This window comes from Polypterus senegalus, chromosome 8 (genome assembly GCF_016835505.1).
Source record: "Polypterus senegalus isolate Bchr_013 chromosome 8, ASM1683550v1, whole genome shotgun sequence".
Lineage (NCBI taxonomy): Eukaryota > Metazoa > Chordata > Cladistia > Polypteriformes > Polypteridae > Polypterus > Polypterus senegalus.
Window position 1 is genome coordinate 160,354,234 of NC_053161.1, and position 22,941 is coordinate 160,377,174.

Here is a 22,941-nt window from a genome sequence, read left to right on the forward strand (position 1 = left end):
ATATATATATATATATATATATATATATATATATATATATATATATATATATATATATATATATATATATATATATCGTGCAGTCCACTACATATATGTAATGTGAATGTAATTAAAAATTTAATTAAGAATGATTTTTTTCACCCCCTAAACCCACTTCATCCAATTAATGGACCCAGAGAGTCAAAACCTGCCCTGTGCTATTGGTCACAAGGACAGACAAACTGGGGGTTTCGTCAGCTTTTGTATTCCTTGAAAGCCCAGATCAGCTTGCAGCACCAGGTAATTAGCAGATTAGGATGTGTGAGAAGTTCCGCTGTATACTTTCATTTACTGATAACATAAAGCTGTACAGTACTCGCTCTCAAACCTCATAATTCAGTTAAGGGTTCTTGGAGGGCTGGTATCTATCCAAGCAGCACTACAAGGCCATTGCGAACTCTGCTCACACTCACACACTCCATTTTGGAGTTTCCAATTAACCTAACCTGCACCCCTTTAATGATGTGCCTGAAAATATACTCGCAGATACACGGAGAGAATGGAAACTTAACCTTTGTGTGTGTGAGACTGAGATCCAGGAAGCAGAAGTTTGAGCCACAGTAATACCATAGTGCTAACAAACATACTTTTACCCTGCATGTTCAGTTTCTAGGCAATCTTCCTGTGACAATGCTATTAATTTTGTCTGGCTGGTCAAGTTGTAGCTGAAAGGAGTAACTTTTGCCAGTGGCAAGCGCAGGAGGGAAAGGAGCAGTCTGTCCGCAGTGCGCGTGTGCACATAACTGTGTGGCCGACTACCGCCAGTGAGCATGCGCTCATTGAATAAGAAGGCGTGGCGCACAAACACGTTGCAAAACATATGACGTCATTTGGAGCGACGAAAACCTTAGTCGCTGTGTGGCTCATGACATTCGGGCGCGTGTATTAAACAATAGTACACAGCTGGACTGTTAACTGTGGTTTTGCAACTTTTACGTTGTGATTAGCATTTTTGAGCTTACATTGCCAGCCACTGAAAAGAAATCACATCACTGAAAAAATTACAGGTAAGTGATCCGATTGGAGGCTCTCTACTGTATCGAAGTCTGATTTTTTTACCCCTTCTTCGTATGCATGATTTAAAACTTAGTGACACGTCTATTTCCATCAGTTTTATTGTTTTTGTGCCATCCTAATGGCCTTGTAGGCTCGGTGTGTCTACTCGCTTTATTGTTTACGGCTCATTATCTAATCTCATTTACACTCCAGAGCTCACAGAGAATCCGCTACTGAGTATATATTTTTCAGTTTATGTTTCAGAGACTCGAATTTTGAACCCACATAGGCGTCGAATTTTTACACAAACATCCATACATTTTTCCGTTTATTCTTTACTAAAGAACTGCCGCTAGTTAATATAACAGACACGGGGGCACGCCACAAATAGTAACCCCTCCGAGATTTGATCTTAGGACTCTTACTCTGAAGTAACCACCGATCTACCCTTCACTGAAAGAGTTAATGGACGAGTTACAACATAATGATATTGTGAATCTTTGAAGAAAAGTCTTGGTTTTTATGTTAAATGTCAGTTCATGCGAGGCTGACAAAGAAATTAAGAAATCTTAAAGGAGAATTTAGCCAGCGCTGTGGTGCAGTGGTTAGCACTGCTGCCAGACAGCTCTGGGAGAGTGCCTTTGAATCTCACTCCTGGCTTGTCACTCTCTTTGTGGTCCGTTGTTTGCAGATTTATCTGACTTTGCATTGGTTTTACTCCCACACCCAAACGACTCGCGTGTTAGTTCAATTACTGACTTTTCATTGGCCCAAAATGATTGAGTGAGCCTTATTTTTAAAAAGTGCCCTATTTTGTGTCAGAATACCACCCTCGACGGAAACATTCTTTTGTATGTAAGGGTCCTTAACGCTAGGAATTGATAAAGTACTGGCAAATGAAATCAAAGTGGTCAACTCCTCTGAATGCATTTTGTCTGTAGACTTTTTGGTATACAATAAAGACACCATTCTGCTATAATATTTCACACAGGGAAAATAATCATGACCCAACTTAAACTCTCCAGACCTTAATCCCATTAAGAACTTGTGGTCAATCCTCAAGAGGTGGGTGGACAAACAAAAAAAAAACAAAAAAAACAAATTCTGACAAACACCAAGCATTGATTATGCAAGAATGGGCTGCCATCAGTCAGGATTTGGCCCAGAAGTTTATTGACAGCCTGCCAGGGCGAATTGCAGGGGTCTTGACAAAGAAAGAAGGGCCAAGACTGCAAATATGTACTCTGTGCATAAACGTAATGTAACTGTCAATTAAAGCCTTTGAAACTTATGAAATGCTTGTAATTCTGCTTCAGTATACCATAGAAACATCTGACAAAAAGATCTAAAAACACTGAAGCAGCAAACTTTGTGAAAACCAACACTTGTGTCATTCTCAAAAATGTTAGCCATGACTGTACTTGCAGTCCTGTAAAGGGATCTGCACTGGCAGTCGGAAGGTTGCCAGTTCGAATACCGTAAAATGCCAAAAGGGTCTCTGCTCTGTTGGGCCCTTGAGCAAGGCCCTTAACCTGCAATTGCTCCATCCTGGGTACGATGTTAATCTGGATCCATCCCTGCATGTAGGCCCTCGAACCTGCAGGGAAAAACTTGAGGGTTGGTGGCAGAATTGGCACTCCGGCCACCATAAAAAAAAACCTCATACTGTTCCACTCCATCTGAACTAGTGTGGTTCTGAGGTATCACATGGCCGCACTCGGGTCCTAATCTGGATCCTGAGTTTGTTTGTCATGTGGTGGGTGCGGCAATGCACTGTATCAGTGTGTGCTCCTAACCTCCTGCAGGTGACATACTACCCTTTTACTTTTCAATGCCACATTACATGCCAATAACATTGATGGGCCAGAACTATAGGAGATAACCTCTTTCCAGCTTATTGAAGGTTAATTTATCCCTGCCCATTTGTCATGAATAACCATGAACATGGTGTGTAATAGATTAAAATATTAAAATGTAACAAATAAAGTACTTGTGTATTTTCATTCTGTTGAACTCTTTAACTGTTGGTGCAGTTCTAGTTGATTGACATTCTCTTGTTTTCTGCAGGAAGCAAAGAGCAGCTGAGACTTTTAAATGGATGCAATTGAGGAAGCATGCCAAACTGAAATGACTAACATAGAGAAAAACACTGTGAATATTAAAGAGGAGGAAGAGGATTGTGAATTGGAGTCTGCCCACCTCGAGGACAAGAATCTCTCCATTAAAGATGATAATAATGAACGACCAACCTTGAGCATTAAAGAAGAGACTGAGGAAAAGGCATTGAGCGATGAGATGCAGGAACATAAAAACACACACCAAGTCAAAGGAGAAGACCTTCATTCAGAGTCTTTCCTACAGCATGGATGTCAAGATGGATGTGGTTCACTTCTAGAATCTTCTGTCAAAGGGAAATCTGAATCGGTGCTGTTAGATTCAAGGAGGCCTGAGGGGATGAGAGCAAGGAGAACATCAGAAGACCAGCCATCATTTTCAGATGAGACTGGAGAAAGTAAGTGGAAATTGAAAAAATCTGGGAGTTTCAGGGATCAGTGACATGAGTCTTGTGCATTTTTATTACACTTGCCAAGGTACCATTGTTTTTGATGTTCCTTAGTGAAAAGTGTATATATATATATATTTTTTTTTAAGTATAATTGTTATATTTTAAATTCCTGAACACATAACCCAGTTAGTGTTACTATTCAAATGTAATTTGAATCTATATGAAAAAAGACTTACTCAAAAGCAAATGCTGACACTTAATGATGTAAAAAGCATGGCCTCTTTTTAAATTTGTGTTTAATTTATTAAAATCGAATAACATTCCATGCAAGCAAGTCAAGTTTTGCAAAATTAGGTTCAAAACAAATCAACCTCCCAATTTTTTTTTTTAATGATAACTTTGCATACATTTCTGTATAGTGTTACTCCAGATAGTCTATACTACTGCACTTTTATATTTCACATATTTTGTATGTCACTTGCACCAACATTATTTTTAAAATTGTTAATTGTCAGTTAATATAGTCATTCGTAAAACAAGATTTTTCTACTGCACTGTTTTGATTTTAAACATGTCTCCATCCCTCTAAAAGTATCATTTTGCTCCTTTTCATGTTCTGTTTCACTCTTCAACCAGAGATCTCCGATTTGCTGCCGTATTCTATTAAAACCGTTATACATTCATTGTATTAAATGAAAGCTGCTTTCCTTTCGCATTAAGTATGTTGGGAAATAATTGATGTTTTGCTTATTATTATAACTGCTTAAAAACCGCCATTTTAAAGAGAATTTTCAGTGTCGAGAAAGCTACCTCATCCAACCTGTGGCTTTTGGAGGCTTCTGGCTTGACACATCTCTCTATTATATAGGGTGGTCCATATCTAATTTTGCAATATTCATTACGCTATAACTTATTAAGTTTATTACATAGAAAATCACCCGAAAAATCCCGGCGCATTGAGAAATGTGCGAATTGACAACATGAAGAATCGTCTTTGTGCCGAACTGGAATCGTCCCCGCACAAATCAAAGTCATCCAGACAATCTGGATCTGCATAATTAGATCTGGACCACCATATAAAAAAAAAAAAAAAATCCTGGGGTGAGACGAGACTTTTTTCAAGTCCCGCCCTCTCATATTCAACCCTGCACATGGTACTCTCACCTCTCATTCGTGTGAATGCTTTTGACAGACACAGTTCCTGCTCTCTCAGCTCTTATAAATTTGTAGCTGTTGGCGCCCATTAGCACGGAGTTGAACCTCCTTCCTCTAGATGGCCTCTTCATTGTGGGAACTCAGTCCCACTTTTGACCTCTGTAAACTTGATAATGGAGTTTAGGAGTAAAGAGGGATGGTGATAGTGTGCTAAACAAGCTCTGGATGCTCTAGTATACTGTGTTCCATTGTTTCTCCAAGCCAAGTAGTCTGAGGCCTACTAGTACAGTCACATTAGGGCCACGAAAATTAATGTAGGAGGTTGAATGTTAATTCAAGGAAAATGGAAAATGAATTTTCTTATTGCCCATATATGTTATTTTAATACTGCATGGGTGGCTGAGGAAATTGTATGGCTTGTCTAGATCTAATTATGAGCTAGTGAAAATAATTTGATTCCAATATAGCTGGTGTTGTGGACTTGATTTACACCACAGCTAACAGGTGACATCATAATGAGCGGTGACTACCTGAAACCAAGAGAGCTTCAAATGTGTGATTGTAGGTTTCTTTGGTGCTGGAACAATGGGTGTTGTCTGGGGAGTTTTTAGTGCGGTTTAAGATACAAAAAAAAAATCTTTCTGTAACATATGGGACTAATTAAAATTTTCATTGGACTGATTTTTTTTGTGTTTGATATTATATTTTAGCATTTCTTTTGTAATATATTCTTTTTGGATATGAATAACACTTATTTAAAAAGTGGTGGCTGGGAATTGTAGTCTGAACTAAGGACATGTTGAAGGTGTCCCAGAAGATATGGGCCAATCAGCTGCCAGGCAAGGCCGGCGATTCTGAAGCTGGAGCTTTACTGGTGTTCACTGTCAGTAGGTGAAGTGAGAACCTAAACGCCTGCTTTACCTTTTAGTCCTTTCAGATTTATTCCATGTTGTTGTATTTGAAACGAGCATCTGGTTAAGAGGCGCCAATGGTTAATGAAGTAACGATTTTGCTGTATGAGTCTGATTGCTTGAATTCCTTACCACTGTTGTTAAAGTTGTTTTCATTTTTTACAGTGTAGTTAATTTGCAGAGTTTTATTGCATGTATGTATTTATTATTATTATTATTATTTTTTTTTTAAGGAAAGTATTGTAAACATCCAAAGAGTCGATGTCGAGATTTTGATCAATCTCGACGTTTTAGACCTTCCTGACTTTCTCATATACAAAATACAGGGAAAGTATTGGAATCCTCCAAAAATTCCATTTCGAGATTTTGTTGATTCTCGATGTTTTAGACCTCCCTGAGTCTGAAAATACAATTTTTGGAATTATGTATGTATGTGTGTGTAAACGCAATAACTTGAGTAGTCTTTCAGTTACATCAACCAAATTTTGCATACAAGTATTAGATACAAAACATAGATTTATGCCAACTTTTGGGCTATTTCTGCCGTTGGAAGTGGTACTTTACCTTTACTTCATGCAACTGCAGAGTCTGATTTATTTAACTTTACTCTTAAAGTAACTGTTCAAAATATTATTAATTTGATTTGATTTGTTTTTGATGGTTCTTTAATTTACATAATACAAAAATATAATCATTGTCTTTCAGTTTACTCCTCGAACATCCATGCCCATATCTGAGTATGTGAGAAAGTCTAGGGGAGACCACTCCCTATTTTTAACACTCATCTCCTTATTACCAAGTTCAAATGCTGGGACACGGGGCTTTAAACAAGACATGGACTTTCCTGTTTATCTTCCTCTTTCAGATGAGGCAGTTCTCCTATTCCTCTTCATGTTAAGGCCTCAGCAGCATATTTCCTCATATTACCACTCAGTTGTGTGGTTGATATTCATCTACACCCATTTAAAATAAATTAAAAAAAAAAAAATGAAACTGTCATTACTTAAACAAATGACAGTACTAGGGCTGAAGCATTGTGTGTTGCATTTCTTTGCTCAGGAATTAGCACACTAAATGAATTTTGTCAGATCTCTTTGTAAACAACTTGTATTTATATAAAATTGTGCATTTGTAATTTCTGCAGGTTTACAAGACAGACAGAGTTCCTCCTTGTCTTCGTTTCTTCACACTTCCCTTCACTTTGGGTCACAAAAGACAGCACTTGAAGAAAATGTGAAGAAATCAGTATCTGGGACAGAGATTTCAGTACCAACCTCCTTCCCATATTGTTCGGTGCCTGTTGTGAAATTAATAAGAATAGATGCTGTGAATACTAAACAACAGATAATCAACACAAATTCAGTTGCTAAAAATAAAAGCAATCGGGGATGTTATATTAGACAGAAGACTCATTGTTGTTCTGAATGCGGCAGGCAATTCTCAAGAAAGGCCAATCTTTACATCCACCAAAGAATTCACACTGGAGAAAAGCCGTACTGCTGTCCTGAATGTGGCAAACGATTCTCTCAAATAAGTAGTCTTCAGACTCACACAAGAGTTCACACTGGAGAGAAGCCTTTTTCCTGTCCTGAATGTGACAAACGATTTTCCCGACTGAACAGTCTTCAGACCCATAAAAAAATTCACACTGGAGAAAAGCCCTACCAATGTGAGGAATGTGGCAAAAGGTTCCCACTAATGAAACATGTTCGTAGACATTCAAAAATTCATACTGGAGAGAGACTGTATTGTTGTTCTGATTGTGGCAAAGCATTTTCTGACAGGAACAATCTTCAGATCCACACCAGAATTCACACCGGGGAGAAGCCATATCAATGTAAAGATTGTGGCAAACGCTTCTCAGATAGGAGTTATCTCAATACCCACAAAAGAATTCACACTGGAGAGAAGCCGTACTGCTGTCCTGAATGTGGCAAACAATTCTCACAAACAAGCCACCTTAAGAACCACATGAGAATTCACACTGGAGAGAAGCCGTTTTGCTGTTCCAAATGTGACAAACAGTACTCCTCAAGGAGCAGTTTTCTGAGCCACACAAGAACTCACACTGGGGAGAAGAATAAAAATACACTGTAATGGCACCATCATGACACTGTGACCTTACTACATGTGGGCCATATTTTTCCCAACTTAGAGAAACATTGAAGCCAGGAAACCAGATATAATTGTGCAGAATTACAAACCATAGATAATAGAAGTATTAGTTGGAAGTCACTGCTTACAGTCATGGGAAAAGTAAGTACACCCCATGGAAATTGTTGTATTTTTCAACATATTTGAACAGAAAAACAGTAGATCTTCATGCAAATTGTGCCTACAGATAAAGGCGATAAACTTCAATAAAAAAAAGAAAAGATTGCCTTTTCAACCATTTATTCAACAAACATATCAAGAGATGTAATGGTGTACTAGGGAAAAATTAAGAGCACCTTTGGCCTCAGAAACTGATATTCCCGTATTTAGCAAAAACGGCTTCTTGTAGGCCTTTTGCATCACTGCCCACCAACCTCTGATATCGACTTGGTGAAACTCGTGACCACTCCTCTAAAATTCATTAATTTACAAGGTTTCTTTGGGTTTTCTTGTATGCACTGCCCATTTCATATTCCCTCACAACATTTTAGTGGGACACAAGTCATGGCTTTGACTTGGCTAGTTCATTACACTCAATTTCTTCTTGTTGAGCCATCTCTTTGTGGATTTGGTGGTGTGCTTTAGATCATTAGCATGGTGTAAGACCCATTTCCAACTCAACTTCAACCTTCAGATAGATGGTCTGGAATTCCCCTCAAGCACACTTTGATAAGATGCAGAGATTATTGATATCTTGATGAAGGCAAGCTGCTCAGGCCCTGAGGCTTCAAAGCAACCACATACCATAATACAGGGCGAGTCAAAATGATGTTAACACTAATGGTACTGCTATGTATATACGTATATACAATTTTTGTGGACAATGTATGTGCCACATATGGTACATGATGGCAAACAGGTTGAGACATTCCTGCAAATCATCTTGCACATATGAAGTATGTCTTGTGAATAAATTGTTTCTGCCATTCAAATGTTAACATAATTTTGACTCACCCTGTATATATACATTTGGTGTGAAGTTCTTATCCTGAAATGCTGTCTTTGGTTTGCACCAAACATGTCTACAGTTACAGTGGCCAAACAACTCCATCTTTGATTAATTTTTCCAGAGCACATTGTTCAGGAGGCCTTGTCTTTGCATACAGCAGCTATTCAATGCCAAGCTGTAGTCTTGTTCTAATGTTCTTTATGCACAGCAAAGGCTTTACACTGGCATACCTTGCATGTAGATCAAATTTCTCAAATCTCTTTCTGATTGTAGATACGTACACACAGTGCCGGTGTTATTATTTTGCACCCTAGGCCAAGCTTATTAATGCGCCAACCGACTCTTCTGTAGCCAACCCGTGTGGCTGAGTTTTCCCCCCTTATGATCTGAGCCCTAAGCAAACGTCTACTTCCCCTTAATGGTGGCGCCAGCCCTGCATGCACCTTGACACAAACATTTTACAAGAGGTACCTAGATCTTGCAGTCAAGTTTTGGGGTTCTTGGAGACTTCTTGTATTATTAGAAAGTCAGCTCTTGGGATGAATTTGTTGGGCCAGCCAGTCCTGGACAAATTAATAGTCATTTGAAATTTACTCTTCTTATGGATGATTTTTTTATTTTACAGTGGAATGGTTGATTTCAAATAATTTGGCAATCTTTTTAAATCCCTTGGTATGCTCCTAGGCATCCACAATTTGAGGGACTTAGAAAGCTCATTTTGATCTTGGCATGATGGCATCACACACATCAATAGCAAAGAGAACACCAGACACTGCATATCTGTGGTTTAAAACAACAACATTTATTTCTATTGCACATTTTCATAGAAATGACTAGGGGGCAAAGCCCCTGCTCGCTTCGCTCACCAACCCCCGTTTTTGTTAAACCAGATAAACACTTTTAAGATTATTTTTTTCTTTGAATTGTTGTTATTTCATTAGTTTCACTTTTATTTCAGAACTTTTGTAAAAACAATATTTGGAATCTTTCGAGTTCCAACGTGCTGAATCTTTTTAATGAGGCCAGTGAGACATGTGTTTAATGACTTTGTACCATAATTCAGGATAGGTTTCTCTGTTTGGAATTTCAGCACAGGCACAACGATCCACATCATCAGCAGTTAATCATTTTTTTTTGCAAAGTAACCATGCAGTTAAATGACCACCTAAATAAACCTGCTATTCTTGATAAATTTCAGTTGGGTTTTAGAACAAATCACAGCAGAGAAACTGCACTCGTTAAAGTAGTAAATGATTTGCGAGTGAACGCAGACAGAGGCCATTTATCTGTTCTCATCCTCTTAGATCTGAGTGCTGCATTTGACACTAATTGATCACAACATTCTTAGAAATCGCCTTAGTCAATGGGTGGGCCTCTCTGGCAGGGTCTTAAATTGGTTTGAATCCACTGGCAGGGAGAAAATTCTTTGTTAGTTGTGGTAATCAACTCAAAGACACATGATATCCAATATGGTGTTCCACAAGGCTCTATCCTGGGTCCGCTGCTCTTCTCAATCTACATGCTTCCGTTAGGTCAGATTATCTCAGGTTACAACGTGAGCTACCACAGCTATGCTGATGACACACAGCTGTACTTATCAATAGATCCTGATGACCCTGATTCTATTGATTCACTAACAGAATGTCTGACTTGTATCTCAGAATGGATGAATAGTAACTTTCTCAAGTCAAATAAAGAGAAAACTGAAATTTTAGTGATCAGCAATAATGGATACAATGAGGTTATTAGAAATAAACTGGATAAATTAGGATTAAAAGGCAAGACGGAGGTAAAAAGCTTAGGGGTAATTGTTGACTGTAATTTGAATTTTAAATCGCATATTAATCAGATCACTAGGACAGCATTTTTTCACTTAAGAAACATAAGTAAAGTTAGAGCTCTTATATCACTGAAAGATGCTGAGAAATTAGTTCACGCGTTTGTTTTCAGTCGACTAGATTACTGCAACGCACTCCTCTCAGGACTACCCAAAAAAGACATAAATCGATTACAACGAGTGCAGAATGCAGCTGCTAGAATCCTAACTAGGAAAAGAAAATCCGAACACATTTCTCCAGTTTTAATGTCACTACACTGGTTACCTGTGTCATTCAGGATTGACTTTAAAATTCTGCTTATGGTTTATAAAGCCTTAAATCTCGCTCCATCTTATATATCGGAATGTCTGACACCTTATATTCCAAATCGTAACCTCAGATCCTCAAATGAGTGTCTCCTTAGAAGTCCAAGAACAAAACTTAAAAGAAGTGGTGAGGCGGCCTTCTGCTGCTATGCACCTAAAATCTGGAATAGCCTGCCAGTAGGAATTCGCCAGGCTGATACAGTAGAGCACTTTAAAACACTGCTGAAAACACATTACTTTAACATGGCCTTTTTATAACTTCACTTTAACTTAACACTGATACTCTGTATGTTCAATTCTTCATAATAACTATTAATGGTGGCTCTAAAATCCGTACTGACCCCAACTCTCTCTTCTGTTTCTTTTTCTGGTTTCTTTGAGGTGGTGGTCTGCGCCACCTCCACCTACTCAAAGCATCATGATGCTCCAACAATGATGGACTAAAAGCCTGAAGTCTACGTGACCATCATCATCAAGTCCTTCCGTAAGAACCCTAAATCCAAAGAGGACTGTTTCATTTATGTTAGGTAGAATGCCCAGAGGGGACTGGGCGGTCTCATGGTCTGGAATCCCTGCAGATTTTTTTTTTCCAGCCGTCTGGAGTTTTTTTTTTGTTTGTTTGTTTTTTTGTCCACCCTGGCCATTGGACCTTACTCTTATTCTATGTTAATTAATGTTGACTTATTTTATTTTCATATTGTGTCTTTTATTTTTCTATTCTTTATTATGTAAAGTACTTTGAGCTACTGTTTGTATGAAAATGTGCTATATAAATAAATGTTGTTGTAACCAATAAATGCATGTGAGTTAAACCCCGTTTTTGAAATGCTCTGACTTAAACTAATTTATTTTTGTCTGCGTCAATGCGATCTGTGCTACCTTTTTCTGATACTGTAGCAACTGACGTAATAAAGTGTCACAAACGTTCTACTTTAATGAAACTCATATAAAAATATAATCATTGTCTTGCGGTTTATTTCTCCATCCCCATATATGAGTATACGAGATGTGGTATAGCGCGTCCGCGGGTCCAAAAAAATGGCTGGTTTTAAATAAATCCAGATAACCGTGTCAGCCTCAATGGGCGCGATTGCACGACTGCAGGAAGTTAATGAGCTAACTGGGGCGAGTCGCACCTGCACATGCGCCCACTGTGCCGTATAAGTACAGGTCAGCAGGGGGGGGTTGTGTGCGCGTGCGAGAGAGAGAGAGAGAGAGAGAGAGAGGGAGAGGGAGAGGGAGAGGGAGAGGGAGAGGTGTGTCACGCTGGCTGGCTGTCGGTGGCGCTCAAGTGGTTGGTTCGCCCCACTGAATATTTGCGTGGAGTAGGGCGAGCAAGACGGATGACCTCCCTATGGATCCGAGGTACAACTGCGGAAGTGTGAAGGAAGACGGGAGGAGAGCCGACCTCGGACGGTCTGGCTGCGCTGTTTGAGGCAGTCAAGGCGGGGTCAGAGGAGTGAAGTTCGTGGTTGCTGACTATCCGAGAAGGGGACTATCCGCTGACTACGCGAGTGATGTGTGAGCTGGGGAGATAGAGAACGAGGTGGGCTGAGATCGGGAGGAGTTAGAGACTGCATTTTAACCTCTGGTTTTAACGCATTTATTTATTATGGAGTTTTATCTCCACCTTTCATTTGGTTTTATGGATTTATTTATGTGCTGTTTTTAGAACACTGCACAGTGGACACTTTTACTTTTGGTTTTGTTTTTGCCTGTTTTTTTTAATAAAAGCACCTGTGCACTTTCCACCATCATAATGCTTAATGTGAGATTTGTCCTCACTTGTCAGCTCATCTCGGTCATAACTACTGACGGTTATTGCGTTCTAGAGACACCCATATGTGAAGGGGGACCCGCACTGTCACACGAGAAAGTCGAGGGGAGACCACTCCCGATTTTTTTTTTTCTAAACTGGTTTGTCATGGTGGGTGAATATTTTTATTTTGTACAAAAAGAGGATCATGCCAGAGTAATGCAGTTCCTAAAAACAGCAATCTTGTAGTTTTATAGTACTCAATGTGTTTAAGTGAGTGAGTATAGCAGTTATACATCCATCCATTATCCAACCTGCTATATCCTAACTACAGGGTCACGGGGGTCTGCTGGAGCCAATCCCAGCCCACACAGGGCGCAAGGCAGGAAACAAACCACAGGCAAGGAGCCAGCCCAACACAGGACACACACACACACACCAAGCACACACTAGGGACAATTTAGGATCGCCAATGCACCTAACCTGCAAGTCTTTGGACTGGGAGGAAACCCATGCAGACACGGGGAGAACATGCAAACTCCACGCAGGGAGGACCCGGGAAGTGAACCCTGGTCTCCTTACTGCGAGGCAGCAGTGCCACTGTGCCATGTATACACTGAATATTGATGCTTGCCCTGTGGTGGGCTGGTGCCCTGCCTGGGGTTTGTTTCCTGCCTTGCGCCCTGTGTTGGCTGGGATTGGCTCCAGCAGACCCCTGTGACCCTTTAGTTAGGATATAGCAGGTTGGATAATGGATGGATGGATATGCTGTGGAGCAGCTCTTAGCTTCTGCACTGCTGAAATGAAGTGATGAAGTTCCTCCTGTAAATCAACTTATCCGTATTCCATGTAACACTTCTGTAATTTTATTTACTTAAAATATAACTTAATCCACTGTAAATTTACAAATTCAAGGTAGATGAAATTAGTTGTTTCCATTTCTGTATAATGAATGAAATCAGGTGAATTCACACAATAATCAAGACCGAAGCAAGAAGTCTGTGTTTTGCAGTCCAGTTCCTTACAGTATGTACGACATGCAATGGGAGCCAAGTTACTCCAAATCCTTTACCAGTTCAGTCTGATCTGCCTCAGTCACCCGACTCCCACCCAGGATACTTTGGAAGGATTGAGCCTCCCGACTCCCTGGAGGCTGTTGGTCTCCTTTAAAAAGGAATTTGTTGTCATCATTAAAACCCTCATCAAGCAAAGCCAATGGAAAAAGAATTTAAATGAGGTGTTTTCAAAGTTTGGTCAGAAAATTATAATTGCCAGACGAAACCTGCACAAAGTTCTGGCATTGCAGTGCAACAATTCAGAAAAGTGCTTTGTATTAAGAGGAGAAGGACAGCCCATCATATCCTTGTCTGTTATTAAATTGCACTTCTAAGACAAAGAGAAATTCTTTTTTATGAAAGCCTTTTCTCAGCACCATATCGTCTTGTGTTGGGTTTCCCCTCCAAATTGTCCTAAACTCATGTCAATAATCTTCACACTGTAGTGATGAACACGGACGTCAGACAATAGGTGGCACTGCTGTCCTTGGTTTATATGGATTGGTCCTCTAAGCCTCTCAACAACTCAAAAAGGACTGATGATCTGGTGAAGGCTCAGCTCTGCGTCATTACATTTATAAATAAAAATGATACAAAAAAACAGATAGCAAAGAGAAGAATTAAGTAGATATTTTGGGAGGCAGACATGAGCTGCCACCAATAGGATGTCACGTTGATCACCAGAGTGGAGCTTATGCGGTAGATATTGTCACCCGCCATCCTGATCTGTTCAGTTTCTCCTCTAGTGCCTTCAGCTTCTTCTTCTGTTTCTCGCTAATCCCATTACCATCCACCCTGGAGAAGAGACAGAACTGTGAGTTACAATCTTATCGTGTGTCACTTTACTCCCAGTCAACTTAGAGACACCTCTCCATCTGCCATCAGTTTCCAAGAATTACTTACTTTGGAACTGAGTGTCTGTTCATTAATTTGGGTCACATTTTTCCTTATTATCTCACAGTCGTGTGTTGTGTCTTTCTTTTATCATCATCTTTTATCACAAGGTGTGGTGATGGGAAGCCCTTCCTGTTTCACTCAAACAACGTAAAGGGCATCTGTATCGTCTCCTTGTTTCAATTTTCCCCAGTTTCTCCTCTACTCATGGATGAACACCACATATACTGACATCTTTTCGTGTCTCTTCTCCTCTCACCTGTTTTCCCTTTACTTTCCTCATTTTTGTCTCTCATTTCATAACCGATGGTTGAGTATCTCATTGATTTCTTTCCCTTTATCAGCGTATCTTTAATTCCTTTCCATCAGGTATGTCCATCTGATGGTCCCTCGTATCTCCACCCTTCTTTATCCCCACCATTCATAGCCCTGCTGCTTTCTTCCTCCTGGTCTCCACGGTTCGCTTGCTGCACCCCAATGTGCCTGCCCACAGGTTCTCCTCTACAACTCCAGCTGCACTTTTCCTTCACTTTCTGTCCCTTGTCATTCTGCTTGACTCTGTCGGTCTGGTGACTGCAGTTCCCCATCTCTTTGTTCTTACTGACTACTGTAGGAGCAACAGCGAGAAGACAAGCAACTGGGAGAGTGTCAGGAAGAACAGGGACATTTCAATGGAAAGCCAACAATATAATGTTTAATTTATACTAAGAGTCTGGGTTATGAAACTATCATTAAAAAAAAAAAAATCAAATGATGGACAATGACACTAACTTGAAGAAGCTGAGGGTCTCTGCCTTCACCACGTCAGCATTAATTGTTTATACTCTTTAGAACCTGACCTGGGCCTGGAGTGGGATCACTTATCATCTGGATTGATGGTGTCTTCTCATCCTGCTAAGTCTGATGGGGTACTTGTGGCATGTCTAACATGCACACTTCAACATGAACGCACCTCATAGAATGTTGGAATATTGACTTATTAAAATTCATATATATATATATATATATATATATATATATATATATATATATATATATATATATATATATATATAGTGATAGACAGCCGGCTGTTCAATCTGGCCGACACATCCCAGAACAAGCAGAATGGAGGAAGGCAGCCTTTTCTGGATACTGTCTCCCCCGGGATGCTAGGTGGCAGCTTCCCTGGATGGCAACGGTGTCCCGGATTCCCTCAGGGCATCCTGAGACATGGAGTTCATTTTCTCAGCCCAGTTGGGTGCCGTGGGTGCCGCCAGGGGGAGTTTACAAAGAACCTGTGGACTCCTTCTGTTACTACAACCCGGAAGTACTTAGGAGTTATGAGGACGGAAGCCTGCAGTACTTCCAGGATATTTGAGAACTGAGGATGTGGCATTGACCTGGAAGAAGAGAAGGAGTACTTCCGAGTCATGGACTATTTAAAGGACTGGTCAAGACCCAGCAGAAAGAGCCGGAGTTGGGAGGTTGGGTGACTAAGCTGCTGGGAGTGGAAGATGGATTGATAATTGTTGTGATTATTATTAGTATTGGAGAATTGTGGAGTGTGCGGTGCTTTGTGCACTTTATTTAAAGAAAATAATTAAATTCTTCTTGGTACTTTTAAACGTGTGTCCTGGACGTCTGTCTGGTGGGTTTAATGGGGCAACAGCGGCTCTAGCGTCCAGTATATATATATATATATATATATATATATATATTTTGACGGGTGGCCAGGGCCAATGCCTGGCCGGGATGCCCTTTCACCACATCTGCCAGAGGGACAAGGGTGAGAAGCCCAGTATCTCCCCCATGGACGCTAGATTGCAGCCTCCCTGGGTTGTAGCGGTGCCTCGGACTCCCCCAGGGCTTCATGGCGGTTGGAGTTTTGTGCCAGGGGGTACTGCAACATGAGCTGCTGGCCCCTTTTGGGCACTGGTTTCACCTTACCCGGAAGTGCAGCCAGATGTCGCCAATCAAGCACCTGGAGCACTTCTGGGTACCCAATAAAAGAGAGCCAGCGACCACCAGTCAGCGGCCAGAGTCGGGTGGAAGGAGGACAAAGCTTGCTGAGGAGGAGGAGTGGTGGTGGAAGAGAGAAGAAGAGTGTTTGGTGTGACTTTTATACTGTGCTTGGGACTGTGTTGTGGCTGGAGGGATTATGGGGAAGACGTGCCCTCCAACTGAAGAAAATAAAAGTCTTTTTATTTTATACGTGCCTCCGTGTCCATCTGCATCGGGTCAGGCGCCTATATAGCGCCTTTTCTTACTACAGTGGTGTGAAAAACTATTTGCCCCCTTCCTGATTTCTTATTCTTTTGCATGCTTGTCACACAAAATGTTTCTGATCATCAAACACACATTTAACTATTAGTCAAATATAACACAAGTAAACACAAAATGCAGTTTTTAAATTATGGTTTTTATTATTTAGGGAGAAAAAATCCAAACCTACATGGCCCTGTGTGAAAAAGTAATTGCCCCCTGAACCTAATAACTGGTTGGGCCACCCTTAGCAGCAATAACTGCAATCAAGCGTTTGCGATAACTTGCAATGAGTCTTTTACAGGCTCTGGAGGAATTTTGGCCCACTCATCTTTGCAGAATTGTTGTAATTCAGCTTTATTTGAGGGTTTTCTAGCATGAACTGCCTTTTTAAGATCATGCCATAGCATCTCAATTGGATTCAGGTCAGGACTTTGACTAGGCCACTCCAAAATCTTCATTTTGTTTTTCTTCAGCCATTCAGAGGTGGATTTGCTGGTGTGTTTTGGGTCATTGTCCTGTTGCAGCACCCAAAATCGCTTCAGCTTGAGTTGACGAACAGATGGCCGGACCTTCTCCTTCAGGATTTTTTGGTAGACAGTACAACATGGTTCCATCTATCACAGCAAGCCTTCCAGGTCCTGAAGCAGCAAAACAACCCCAGACCATCACACTACCACCACCATATTTTACTGTTGGTATGATGTTCTTTTTTTGAAATGCTGTGTTCCTTTTACGCCAGATGTAACGACATTTGCCTTCCAAAAAGTTCAACTTTTGTCTCATCAGTCCACAAGGTATTTTCCCAAAAGTCTTGGCAATCATTGAGATGTTTCTTTGCAAAATTGAGATGAGCCCTAATGTTCTTTTTGCTTAACAGTGGTTTGTGTCTTGGAAATCTGCCATGCAGGCCGTTTTTGCCCAGTCTCTTTCTTATGGTGGAGTCGTGAACACTGACCTTAATTGAGGCAAGTGAGGCCTGCAGTTCTTTAGACGTTGTCCTGGGGTCTTTTGCGACCTCTCGGATGAGTCGTCTCTGCGCTCTTGGGGTAATTTTGGTCGACCGGCCACTCCTGGGAAGGTTCACCACTGTTCCATGTTTTTGCCATTTGTGGATAATGGCTCTCACTGTGGTTCGCTGGAGTCCCAAAGCTTTAGAAATGGCTTCATAACCTTTACCAGACTGATAGATCTCAATGACTTCTGTTCTCATTTGTTCCTGAATTTCTTTGGATCTTGGCATGATGTCTAGCTTTTGAGGTGCTTTTGGTCTACTTCTCTGTGTCAGGCAGCTCCTATTGAAGTGATTTCTTGATTGAAACAGGTGTGGCAGTAATCAGGCCTGGTGGGTGGCTACGGAAATTGAACTCAGGTGTGATACACCACAGTTAGGTTATTTTTGAACAAGGGGGCAATTACTTTTTCACACAGGGCCATGTAGGTTTGGATTTTTTCTCCCTAAATAATAAAACCATCATTTAAAAACTGCATTTTGTGTTTACTTGTGTTATATTTGACTAATGGTTAAATGTGTGTTGATGATCAGAAACATTTTGTGTGACAAACATGCAAAAGAATAAGAAATCAGGAAGTGGGCAAATAGTTTTCACACCACTGTATATATATATATATATATATATATATAGCAAAATACCCGCGCTTCGCAGCGGAGAAGTAGTGTGTTAAAGAAGTTATGAAAAAGAAAAGGAAACATTTTAAAAATAACGTAACATGATTGTCAATGTAATTTTTTTGTGACTGTTATGAGTGTTGCTGTCATCAAGAATTTGATTATCATTATTTCTTTCAATCAGGTTTGTATTTGGAGGATGTGTTGTGTTCAAGTTACATTCTGTGTTTGTGAACCATTGTAAAGATAACAGGTTTCATTCATTGATATCTTCACTACCCAAATCGGTACTCGTGAATCTAAGATGTTTAACAGGCATTCCCGGTATTAAGTTGTGGATTTGCTTGCGAATATTTAGTGGCAGCGTGTCTATGAACTTAATTTAAACTTAAGCTTTACACCTTGCTTTCCTATTGATATGTCTACAAAGGCTTGTTCAGATTCAGAGGGTTGTTCCTTTCTTACTGCATCAATAAGCAGCTCACCTTCCTCTTTATCTGAGACTTCACACACTGCATGCACAGGTTTACCTTTCTCAGTCCTGCAAACTTTAACAAAGTGGTTCAATTTACCACATTTTTTACACTGTCTTCCTTTAGCTGGACATTGACTTTTTCCACCGTGTGCTTTGTTTCCGCAGTAGCTGAACTTATTAATATGCTTGTATGCGTCACTCGCTTCATATTCTATTGCTGCTGTCTCAATTGTGTAATGCGTTTTTTTGCTCAGTGCTCTTTGGAGCTCTTGCTTTTTGTGTGCATACTGCGTTCACAGTTAGTTCACGTGAGCCGCTCGGAGTACTTGCATCGAAGGTTCTCAGCTGTGCTTGTGCTATCTCGTGCGATCTTGCAATGTCCACGGCTTTATTTAATGTCAGCTCAGACCCGGCACTTAAAAGTTTCTCTCGCACTTTCGCTGAGTTTGTGCCAAACACTAGTCTATCCCTGACCATCTCATCTTCATTTGCATAAGCACATTCCTTCACCAGTAATTTTAACTCCGTTACAAAGTGATCAAAAGTCTCGTTTTTATACCCTCCGTCTTCTCATTAAACTTGTATCTCGTGAGGCAGCCAACTACGTGGGAGGCGTGGTGATGGGTGAAGTTGGAGAATTAGTGATGTTGGAAAGTTCAATATGGCGGCCGACAGTGGCATCATACCACCGAAATAAGTACGTACATCGGTTTCGGTTAGCGCAGAGAAGCCGCCTACCAAATTTCGTGAAGATGGGGCAATAAATAAGAAAGTTCAACATGGCGGACGTTGTCGACCGTTATCGACTGTTATGACCGTTATGTGTAGAATTTCGAAATGAAACCTGCTTTACTTTTGTAAGTAAGCTGTAAGGAATGAGCCTGCCAAATTTCAGCCTTCTACCTACACGGGAAGTTGGAGAATTAGTGATGAGTCAGTGAGTGAGTGAGTGAGTGAGGGCTTTGCCGTTTATTATATATATATATATATATATATATATATATATATATATATATATATATATATATACTCAGCAAAAAGAAACGTCCCTTTTTCAGGACTTTGTCTTTCAACAATAATGTTTTAAAAATCCAAATAACTTTCCAGATCTTCATTGTAAAGGGTTTAAACAATGTTTTCCATGCATGTTCAATTAACCATAATCAATTAATTAACATGCACCTGTGGAATGGTCGTTAAGACCTTAACAGCTTACAGAAAGTAGGCATTTAAGGTCACAGTTCTTAAAATGCAGGACACTAAAGAGACTTGTCTACCGACTGTGAAAGATGCCCAGGGTCCCTGCTCATCTGCGTGAACGTGCATTAGGCATGCTGCAGGGAGGCATGAGGACTGCTGATGTGGCTAGGGCAATAAATTGCCATGTCCGCACTGTGAGACGCCTAAGACAGCGCTACAGGGAGACAGGAAGGACAGCTGATCATCCTCGCAGTGGAAGAGCCCGGATCTCAATCCCATTGAGCACGTCTGGGACCTGTTGGATCGCAGGGTTAGGGCTAGGGCCATTCCCCTCAGAAATGTCCAGAAACTTGCAGGTGCCTTGGTGGAAGAGTGGGGTAACATCTCACAGCAAGAACTGACAAATCTGGTCCAGTCCATGAGGAGGAGATGCACTGCAGTACTTCAAGCAGCTGGTGGCCACACCAGATACTGACTGGTACTTTTGAATTTGACCCTCCCTTCATTCAGGGACACATTGTGAAACATTTTTAGTTTATGCCTTATGGTGTTGACTCTTTTAGTGTTCATACAAATATTTACACATTAAGTTTACTGAAAGAAAAAACAGTTGAAAGTCAGAGGACATTTCTTTTTGCTGATATATATATATATATATATATATATATATATATATATATATATATATATATATATATATATATATATATACATACACACACACAGTATATTGTCACACATGTGTACCAGAGATCAGAGTTTCACTTTCCGGACTCATCTGAGATACTGTACATAATATTTTGCTGGGATGAGAGGGGGTGCTGTTTCCTTTCCTTGTTTCCTGTCATTTCCCTTACAGTGCCAAGAAGACGCCTGAAGAAGGCAAATAAGAAAGAGGAGCTCCACTCCTTCCAGCCCAGACAGTTTAAACGTGGACACACCCTTTATGAAGCCCACCCAAAGCCTGACCAAACCTTTAATTAAAGAGCTGTTTCCAGGCTGATTGCTTATATTCCTGTTTTGCACCCATGAGTCAGTTTCTTTTGTTCTGAAAACTATTGTGGTGCCGTGCATTAAATGGAGTGGCCCAGTGGGCGCCCCAGCATTTTTTTGGGACTCAGTCAAATCTTTCTGCCAGCCCTCAACATATGAATAATCTATAGTTAGATACAGTAGAATATGCAGTAGTTACACACTGTATGATGAAACACTCTCCTTGACTACTCCCATTGTGCTTCCTCTAGACTGCAGGAAGATTGCATGATTGTACTTCCAGCCCTTTAAGAGTGAAATCTCCTCCTGTCCCCTTCTTCTGTGTGTCTGTCTGGCTTCCTCTGATTTCTTGTTTTTCTGCTGTCTATCCTGAAACCATCCATCCATCCATTATCCATCCATCCATCCATCCATCCATTTTCCTAACCCGCTGAATCCGAATACAGGGTCGCGGGGGTTGGCTGGAGCCAATCCCAGCCAGCACACACTAGGGAAAATTAAGGATCGCCAATGCACTTAACCTGCTTGTCTTTGGACTGTGGCAGGAAACCAGAGTACCCAGAATAAACCAACGCAGACACAGGGAGAACATGCAAACTCCATGCAGGGAGGACACGGGAAGTAAACTCAGGTCTTCTAACTGCGAGGCAGCAGTGCTACCCACTGTGCCACCGTGCCGCCCCCTGAAACCATTATGTGTGATTTAAGCACAGAACTCGTTGCATGCCATTACCTCTCATTCTGCCCACACACACTCTCATTGATTCCTCACCCCAGTTTCTCTAATTTACAGTTTTTGTTCTTCAGCCCCTCACATAGAAGACACACTCCTGAGTCCTCCAGGTTATTTTTGCTCAGGTCCAGCTCAGTCAAATGTGAGTGTTCAGCAGAGAAAGCCAAGGAGAGAGCTGAGCAACATCCAGAGGTGAGGCCACATTGATAGAGTCTGTAAAAATAGCAGAGGGATGAGGTGAAGACACACACAGTTTCTGATGGCAAACATTAGGAAAAACTCGGATATCCATATAGCAAACAGCAAATAAAAGCTCAACTGAGAAAATGGTGGTGTCTATCATCAAGCATTATGCCATCCGAAAAAATCAAATCATAAGCTCACACATTCAGTGTTCCCTCACCTCAGTTTCTGTAATTTACAGTTTCGGCTCCTCAGGCCCTCACACAGCTGACACACTCCTGAATCCTGCAGGTTATTCCATCTCAGGTCCAGCTCCGTCAGGTGAGAGTGTTCGGCAGAGAGAGCCGAGGAGAGAGCCGCACAGCACCCAGAGGTGAGGCCACAATGAAAGAGCCTGTGGAGAAGAGCAGAGAGGAGGTGAAGACACCATGTCGGCATCCAGGGAGATCAGTTCACTTCGGGTAAGACACTGTGGTCGGGGTGTTTAATATAATAGTATAATCTGCTCGTGAAATATTATTCTTTTATGCACAATATATATTTTATTTCTGCTTATTATCATGTTTCATTGCTTGCTTTTCCAAAGGTATTTTTGTCTTTTGATTTCACTGTTATGCAGCATCAGTGAGAAAAGTGTTTCTTAAGCCTTGTCAGGAAAAATTCTGAGAAAGTTCTTTCGGTGGGTTAATAAGTTCAAACAAAGGAATATGCTTAGAAAGTTACACCCCACCATCACAGACAGAAACCCAAACAAACTGATCTGTTTGACTTTTCAGTTGCAGCCCTCAATAACTTTCCAAACTTCTGCACATCCCCTGGAGAAGATAAGGTCCAAAGTCAACAGATAAAGAGAATATTGCAGCAGCAGCAGCAGCTGCATCCATTCTATTGACTTTTCCAGTGGGGAATCTCCCAGCAGAGT

The 22,941-nt window shown here is 40.8% G+C and overlaps 2 protein-coding genes across 4 annotated transcripts in view; one reads left to right on the top strand and one right to left on the bottom strand.

Moving 5' to 3' along the window:
- Positions 1-11,269, top strand: part of LOC120533287 (gastrula zinc finger protein XlCGF26.1-like) — a 29,059-nt gene extending 17,790 nt beyond the window's left edge. Inside the window, exons 1-4 of one of the 3 annotated variants that reach the window (XR_005634471.1) lie at positions 882-1,049; positions 3,106-3,550; positions 6,755-7,866; positions 11,238-11,269. Coding sequence is in view for 2 of the 3 variants with exons in the window: in XM_039760110.1 (XP_039616044.1) it covers positions 3,133-3,550; positions 6,755-7,707 (1,371 nt within the window). In the remaining variant the exon portion in view is untranslated. Of the gene's footprint in view, positions 1-881; positions 1,050-3,105; positions 3,551-6,754; positions 8,575-11,237 lie in introns of those variants that run through there. The other 2 variants (XM_039760110.1, XM_039760112.1) reach the window with 2 other exon arrangements.
- Positions 11,270-14,359: 3,090 nt separating this feature from the next.
- The window catches only part of LOC120534649 (NACHT, LRR and PYD domains-containing protein 3-like), a 31,044-nt gene continuing 22,462 nt past the window's right edge, over positions 14,360-22,941 (bottom strand). Inside the window, exons 5-7 of the mRNA XM_039762239.1 lie at positions 22,240-22,413; positions 21,876-22,049; positions 14,360-14,462 (exon numbers count right to left, since the gene is read on the bottom strand). Of these exons, the coding sequence (XP_039618173.1) occupies positions 14,360-14,462; positions 21,876-22,049; positions 22,240-22,413 (451 nt within the window). The remainder of the gene's footprint in view (positions 14,463-21,875; positions 22,050-22,239; positions 22,414-22,941) is intronic.